The 8,772-nt window shown below is 38.1% G+C and overlaps 1 protein-coding gene across 1 annotated transcript; it reads left to right on the top strand.

The window, feature by feature from the left end:
- Window positions 1–297: 297 nt before the first annotated feature.
- LOC131840867 (uncharacterized) lies at window positions 298–1,740 on the top strand. Its single transcript, XM_059189058.1, has one exon. It carries the CDS (start codon window positions 298–300, stop codon window positions 1,738–1,740), a length of 1,443 nt encoding a protein of 480 aa, XP_059045041.1.
- The last annotated feature ends 7,032 nt before the right edge of the window (window positions 1,741–8,772 follow it).

Raw genomic sequence — 8,772 nt, 5'->3', positions numbered from 1 at the left:
TTAGTAACAATTATTTGTCCTTGCTGTCAGGATAAACATAGCTTATATTACTGTTCTAAATTTGATGCAATGTCTCCGGAACAAAGAAAATCCTTTGTTTTTCAACATAAACTCTACTTTAATTGTTTAAGAACTCATCATACTTCAAAATGCATTTCACAATGTGTATTGTTATGTATGTAAACTATGGGTAGTTTGATTATTATTTGTAAATTGATTTATGTAGTTTTGCATCCAATCTCCACCAAGTTGTATCTTTTAATGGCGACTGAGGAAAATAAATGAAATTTTGCTAAAATGATGTCAAATATTAATAATATAGTGCTTCCGGGACATTTTAATCCAAAAACAGACAAATGGAGTGACTATAAAGAACAATTACTGTGTGCTCTCGATGCCGCTGGCTATGGTGAACAGAACATTGATAAAGCTCGTTCATTGTTTTTATCTCAATGTGGAAAAGAGACTTATGGTTTAATTGTATCCTTATTAGTGCCACATCGATCAACTGAAGTGGAATATTCACAAATTTTGCAAGTTTTGGACAAATTTTATGAACAGGAAATTAATGAAATTTTACAAACGGAAAAATTTCATAAACGTCATGAATTACAAAGTGAAAGTATTCAGGACTTTGTAGAAGCTATAAGTTTATTAGCTGTGAAGTGCAACTTTTCGGACTTACAACGTCAGTTGAGGGACAGGCTGGTATTAGGGGTTAATGATGTGCGCTTGAAAAGGGAATTATTGAGAACAAAGGATCTTACTTATGAAAGTGCTCTTCAGTTGTGTCTCAACTATCAAGCCACATGTTTGGATTTATACCCCGATACCAAGGTGCAGAAGCAAACTCTATTCCAAGTTTCGGAACCTATGGAAATTGGTAGGATAAAATCGAATGACTGTCCACATTGTGTAAAATTACACAAAACTGGTGAACGATGCCCTTTCGCTAAAGCAAGGTGTTACTTCTGTAAGCGTTATGGACACATTGCTTCTGCGTGTGCAAAGAGACTGGCAAAAGTACACCAGACTACAGAATGTGGTGAGGGAAGCTTAAAATCCTTGGCCGAAGAGATGTTGGGTGTGTATAATTGTGGGGAGAATAACCTCCCAGTAATTAAAGCAGAGGTGAGAATAGATGGAGTGAATCTTTCTATGGAAATAGATTCTGGAGCTTCAAGAACAATAATATCAGAAGAAACTTACCACAAATTATGGGTTACACCACCCCCACTAATTCCTACCAACATAAAATTGGCGATATGGACGCGTGAACCACTGCAGGTGTTAGGACTGGCTAAGGTTCGAGCTACTCTTGGTGGCAAAGAGGCACAATGTGAGCTGTTGGTGATAACAGGCAAAGGGCCAAGTTTATTAGGAAGGAATTGGTTCAAGCCTCTGGCGATACATATTTCTGGATTGTGCTGGACCTATGATGAATTAACATCCCTCACAAATAAATTTCCAAGTTTATTCAAGAATGATTTAGGAAAATATACTGGTCCAGAGGTTTCTTTTCATGTACGGCCTGAGATGCCACCAAAATATTTCAAAGCTCGACCAGTGCCATTTCCACTCAAGCAACAGGTGGAAACTACTTTAATACAAATGATTGATGATGGCGTTTTGACACCAGTGAAGTATTCAAAATGGGCCACACCTATTAGTGTTGTTAAAAAGAGGATGGCAGCTTACGCATATGTGGGGATTATCGTGCCACAGTTAATGTTGCTATAAATACAGACACATACCCACTGCCCACATCAGTCGAAGCTTTTGCAAAGTGGAGGACGAGTATTTAGTAAACTTGACCTGAAGCAAGCATATACACAGGTGAAAGTGGATAAAAAGACAGCTAATCTATTAACACTAAATACCCACATGGGATTAATGAGGATGAACCGTTTGGCATTTGGTGTGAGTGCAGCACCAGCAATTTTCCAGCGTTTAATGTCAACAGCATTTGCTAACATGGAAGGAGTAGCATGTTTGCTCGATGACATTGCTGTCTGTGGAAAAAATATGGAGGAACATAATGGAAGATTATGTATGGTATTGGGTAAACTGGATTCTATGGGATTTCGCCTTAATTTAAAAAAAATGTGTCTTTGCATCAGACAGCATAACCTTTTTAGGACACATGATTGATGGCGAAGGACTACATCCATCTCCATTAAAGGTTAAGGAGATAAAAGAGAAACCTGCACCCCAGAATAAGGTATCATTAAGGGCATTTTTGGGCCTGTACAATTCTTATGAAAAATTCTTGCCTGACAAGGCAACTATTCTGGAACCATTGTACAGACTATTGGACTCAAAACAACCCTGGGTGTGGAGTGTTGTAGAACAAGTGGCCTTTGACGAAGCAAAAAGTCTTGTATCATCGGATTTGACATTAAGTAGTTGGATATGAATTAAACAAAACATTTTTTTTTTTTTTTTTTTTTTTTGGCGGGTAGTTGCACTGTGCAGTCAATAAAATATTCCATCCTCATTATTAATTTATATTATTATCAAAATTTACATATTATTACTTTTATATCATTAATTCCTGTATATTATACACTGAATTTCACCTACCAGCGGTTGTAGCAACCTACATGCATTTATAGTTAAATTATTTTGCACTAACCCGCCTGCCACTGCAACTTATTTCTCAAATTCACTACTTTGGAACAATTCACAAGTTATTCACCATACCACCGGATACAATGGCCAGTGTTGCTGATGTAGCATCCATTCAGAAGTCCATGGAGGCTGTCTTACTCAAGAAGATGTCAGAGCTCGAGAGTCAGCTGAAGATTGCATCATCTCCGAGTCCAACCATCACTCAGATGCAGCAACAGTTCAGTGAGTTTAAGGAGCTCATGCTCACTATTTTCACTCTACTAAGACAACAAATCACTGAACTCATTATTTCCAATGATGACATTGAGATGCGTCACCGTCGCAAACACCTTATTCTGAGTGGTGTTCCTGAGAGCAATGATGTCAAGCTAACCACTGCTGTAACTAAAATACTACAGGATCATATTGGTGTTACAGTCAGTGAAGCTGATATAGTTGACTGTTATCGGATGGGAGCCATCACGGAGGGGCGATATAGGCCAATTGTTTTTAGACCCTGCAATCCCACTCTTAAGCTAGACATATGGTCGAAAAAATCTCAGTTGAAGGGTACCCAGTTTGTTCTTGCCGAGTTTTTGACCAGACGCAGACAACTCTTATTTATTGAAGCTCGAAGACGGCTTGGTATTACAAAGGTTTGGACATTCAACGGTAGCATTTATGCCAAGACTGCTTCTGGAGGACGTCAGCGTATCTCAAGTTTTGAGAATCTCGAAGCCATTTCAACAGTGTCAAGTTTGCCTGCATCGGTAGTTGCTGATACTGTCAAGCCAGCACACGCAGCTAATGCGCGCTCTAAGCGCACCGTGAGGTCAAAACAGTAGTTTTACTCTGTTATTACGGTGATTATTAATCTTTTATTTTGTTTTTGTCTCACCCACTTTATTTTTGTTTTGTATTCACATAAAAGTAGTTAATTTAAATATTTTATGTCATGAAGACAATGACCACAGATCAGTGACAGTGACGCTTAGTTACAACTTGTCATTTTATGTCAGCAGCACGCTGTCACTTGTGATTGATACCCAATAATGTCGTAATTCTTTTGGTGTTTGGATACCCACACTTTTGAGACTCACTGACTGTATTTTATTAATTTATTATTATTTAAATTTTAGTGTAATGTAGCTTAAAGTTTTCTATGAATATTTAATTCATGTGGGCTTTCCGTATGTAATTTTTAAGACGTTTCTCAGTTATTGTAAATTGTTTTTTATATTGCAGTTGGCCGGCGGTTAGTGCAAGGTATGAGTGTTGGTGCAACGCGTTCTTTTTATCTTTACTTATTTTTGTTTTATATAGTGTAATAATATTATTTTTATTTTATTAAGTATTTATATATATATATATGTATATATATATTTCTAATTTATTTACATTTACATATTTTAATGTCTGACAATGAATCCTTTTACTCGGCCCACAGTTCTAATGAATCTTTTGAGTCTCTTGATATGTCCCTGTTAGATGCATCTCTTTCTACAAATATTTGCAATGAATTAGTAAACACACACCGTAATCTAAACATTTGTCATATTAATGCTCAAAGTTTACCCCAACATCATAGTGAATTGATGAATACCTTTAATATGAATACTGTCGACGCGATCTTGGTTTCTGAAACGTGGTTAAAACCCTCTGTGATGTCCACTTCTATTAGTTTACCGGGGTATTTCCTTATACGGAACGATCGTATTGACAGGCGAGGTGGAGGGGTTGCTATTTACTTACGCAGTGGCTTCTCTTATAAAACTTTAGCTACCTCTGCCGCGCCCGGTGGTGCTGAATATTTATTCGTGGCGGTTGATGTTAGGGGAAGTAAGATTGTTCTCGGTGTTATATATTGTCCCCCTTCCACTGATTACTTCCATGACGTCGAGTCTATTTTCGAGAACATTATGGCGGAGCACGCACATCATGTTATCATGGGTGACTTCAACACTGATTTGCTCAAAGACACTCACAGATCTCGTAAGCTACGCGATATTGTGCAGTCGGTGGGCCTTTCAGTGTTACCCCTTAGTGCTACCCACACTAACAATGACTCCCATGACACCTGGCTTGATCATATTTATGTGTCCTCACCTGAGTTCATATTAAAACATGGTCAATTTCCTGCTCCTGGATTCTCCAGACACGATCTCATTTACATCTCCTACAACATAAAAACCTTCAAGCCCAAGCCTACCGTCGTTCGTCTGCGTAGTTTTGCTAAAGTTGACACGTCTGTTTTAGGGAAGGAAGTGACTGATTTAGATTGGTCATGCGTACTGTCCGCCTCTTCAATAAACGATAAGGTGTTCGTTTTTAACCAATATATACTCCAAATCTTTGACAAGCATGCTCCGGTTCACCTTGTCAGAGCTAAAAAACAGCCAGCTCCCTGGATAACTACGGGAGTGCGCATGGCTTTGAGAAAGCGTAATCGTGCATTTAGAGTTTACAAAAGGGATCGTTGTGAAGAGAACTGGAAGGCTTTCAAAATTGCGCGCAATCGTTGCAACTATATGGTAAGAGCTGCTAAACGCCGTCATATCCACTCGAACATTCTAAATACCTCTTCGGCCAATACCTGGAAGTTTCTAAAGTCACTTGGGCTGTGCAAACAGTCTGATGATTTTTCCTCATCTATCTCATTAAATGACCTAAATAGGCACTTTTCCTCAGTTCCCACATTGAATGATTTTCAGAAATCTATTTCTTTAGCTGAAATAACTTCATGGCCTAAACGTCCTATTGATGAATTTTTATTTTCGCCAGTTACTGATGATGAAGTCCACAAGATAATCTCCTCAATTAAATCCAATTGTATTGGTTTTGATGATGTGAGTAGGATTATGATTATTCTCTTACTCGAACATTTGTTACCTATCATTACTCACATCATCAATTCTTCTCTACATTCCTCCGAATTTCCTACATCCTGGCTTAAAGCATTTGTGCTTCCCCTTCCTAAAGTTTCCTCCCCACAACTCCCTAAGGACTTTAGACCTATTTCAATCCTGCCCTTCCTCTCAAAAATTTTAGAAGCTGTTGTCCACAAACAATTATCTGCTTTTGTATTGACTAACAAACTGTTGAGTCCTTACCAATCAGGTTTTCGTCCTGGACACAGCACTACTACTGCTCTACTGAAAATCACTGAGGATGTGAGGGAGGGCATGGAACAATCCAAATTAACTGTTCTGGTCTTGGTTGATTTTTCCAACGCATTTAACACGGTTGATCACGACATCCTACTCGCCATCCTTGCACATCTTGGGATTTCATCATCAGTCGTGAAATGGTTTGCCTCTTATCTTCGTGGTCGTCAGCAAGCAGTCCGTGTAAACCAGTCTTTTTCTGACTGGTGCGAGCTTGTCGCTGGCGTTCCGCAAGGCGGAATTTTGTCTCCTTTACTTTTTTCTATCTTTATTGATTTTATCACTACAAATCTCAAATGCTCTTACCATCTATATGCGGATGATCTTCAGGTATACTCTCAAGCTGTAGCTTCTGAGCTTGGTGAGGCCATCGATCATCTGAATATTGATCTCGATCATATTCTCAAATGGTCCAAAAAGTTTGGTGTTTCTATTAATCCTTCCAAGTGTCAGGCTATAATCCTTGGAAGCAAACAACAACTTAGCAAAATTGAGTTTGGCACTTTGCCTCCAGTTCTCTTCGGCAATCAAACTATTACCTACAGTGCGCATGTTAAAAATCTAGGATTGTTGATGGACAGTACTCTTAGCTGGAACAAACAAGTTAACGAGATCAGTCGTAAAACTACAGTGACACTACGTAACTTATACAGGCTTAAAAATTTCCTCCCCATTAGTACCAAAATCCTGCTTATCCAATCCTTAGTCCTTCCCACCATTGATTACGCCGATGTGTGTTGCTCTGACATGAATGTAGATCTTTTAAACAAATTGGATCGTCTTATCAACAACTCTATCCGGTTTATTTTTAATCTCCGCAAATTCGATCATATCTCTTCTTATCGTTCTCAGCTTAAATGGCTACCTATCCGCTATCGTAGGAATGTCCGTATGCTTTGTACCCTCTATTCCATTCTATACGATCCAAATTCTCCTGATTATATTAAGAATAAATTTCATTTCCATGGGGACAACACCAATCACTGTATTCGTACATCCAGAAAATTTTTACTTCATATCCCGGCTCATTTGTCCGGTTTCGTCCACTATTCTTTCGCCATTCAGGCAATCAAACTTTGGAATGACTTACCTCCTGATATCAAAACTGCTACGAATAAATTTTCTTTTAAATGTAAACTACGGGAATATTATTTGAATATATAACTTTCTCTCTTCTCTGAATTCACTTTTTTTTCCATTTAACTCTCTTTAGTTCTGTGACTGTCAGACTTTTGGTATATATTTAAGTTTATTGCATATATATGTATGTATTTATGTGTATATAGGTATCATATTTGTATATATTTATGTTATTATATATATTATTGTATCTCTTAAGTAATATATATATATATATATATATATGTATATATATATGTATATATATTTATATTTTGCTGCTTTTTGTTTATGTTTATAATTTTGCACCGCCAATAATTATTCTCTGCACCACCGATGGTTGCCTGGTAGAAAATGCCGCATGGTGTTAAGTCCGCCAAATGTACTATACTATATATTATATTGTGTGCATTAAAGTTAAATAAATAAATAAAAAAAAAAAACATTGCTGTTAATCTGTGACTCTTCTGAATATGGTCTAGGAGCTGTGATGGTTCATGTAATGGATGATGGGTCAGAGCGACCAATTATGATGGCTTCTCGAACTCTTCAGCCACATGAGCGACGCTATGGATAAATTGATAAGGAGGCCCTTGCTATTATATTTGGTATCACAAAATTTCATGAGTATCTGGCTGGTCGTAAATTTGATATTATTACAGACCATAAGCCGCTTGTTGGTCTTTTCAATCCTGTAAAACCCATTCCTGACCAAATATCACCAAGAATGTTAAGGTCGTCACTGAAACTGGGTTGTTATAATTACAATATTAAATATAGACCAGGAAAATTAATTGGGAATGCAGACTCCCTTAGTAGATGGACAATGCCAAATACATCCGCACTAAAAGAAGAAGACCTAAGAGAAGTGATTCTGCTGGATGAGCGGCCAGAGGGGTGGGACCTTGACGTGACACGAATTGCTGGAGAAACCAAGAAAGATCCAATTCTACAGAAGGCTATGTTTCATATACTTCATGGCTGGCCCCGTTCATGTCCAGATCCAGATTTGGAGCCATTTTGGTCTCGTAGAGAGGCTCTTTCACTTAGTAAGGGATGTTTACTATGGAGCAACAGTCATTATACCCAAAGCACTACAGAGTAAAGTTTTGGATTTATTATATGCCCCACATGCTGGGGTGGTTCAGACCAAATCCTATGCTAGAGGCTATGTTTGATGGCATGATATGGATCGACACATCGAGAGAGTTGTGTCAGTGTGTACATTGTCAGCAAGTCAGAAATAACCCACCGAAAAACCCACAGACATGGATACCTTCTGAGAAACCATGGGGTCGAGTGCATATAGATTTTGAAGGACCCTTCCAAGGAAAAACATTTCTGGTATTGGTGGATAGTTACAGCAAGTGGTTTGAAGCAGAGATTGTTCCATCAATGAGTAGTGAAACAGTTATAAGTGTGCTAAGGAAGATTTTCGCAGCACAAGGATTGCCAGAGATTTTGGTATCTGATAATGGCAGGGCTTTTACCTCAGATGAATTTAATTCTTTTCTTCAGAGGAATGGCATTAAGCACAAATACTCACCTCCATATCATCCTGCCACGAATGGACATATTGAACGGGCTATACAGACATTTAAAAATAAACTTAAGAAGTTGACATATGCCAATTCTAATATAACTTGGTCAGAGAAGCTTTCAAAAACAGTATATCATTTACGCACTGTACCAAATAGCACAAATAAGACACCAGCAGAAATTCTAAATGGTCGTCGATACAGAACTGCTATTTCTAATTTACACCCGAGTTGTGTACCAGATGATGCCCAGAATCAACTCGAGGCAGCAGCAAACCGGGTCCCAAATAGAATCTTTAAAAAGAATCAGGCAGTATTAATCCGTGTATATGAGTCAGGAC

This window comes from Achroia grisella, unplaced genomic scaffold (assembly GCF_030625045.1).
Source record: "Achroia grisella isolate CSIRO2021 unplaced genomic scaffold, CSIRO_AGI_Agris_v1 utg1496, whole genome shotgun sequence".
NCBI lineage: Eukaryota > Metazoa > Arthropoda > Insecta > Lepidoptera > Pyralidae > Achroia > Achroia grisella.
This window is presented reverse-complemented; position numbering and strand designations above follow the sequence as displayed.

Bases quoted from the DNA above. Each gene is read 5' to 3' on its own strand.
- LOC131840867 (XM_059189058.1), top strand. From the start codon at position 298: ATGATGTCAAATATTAATAATATAGTGCTTCCGGGACATTTTAATCCA.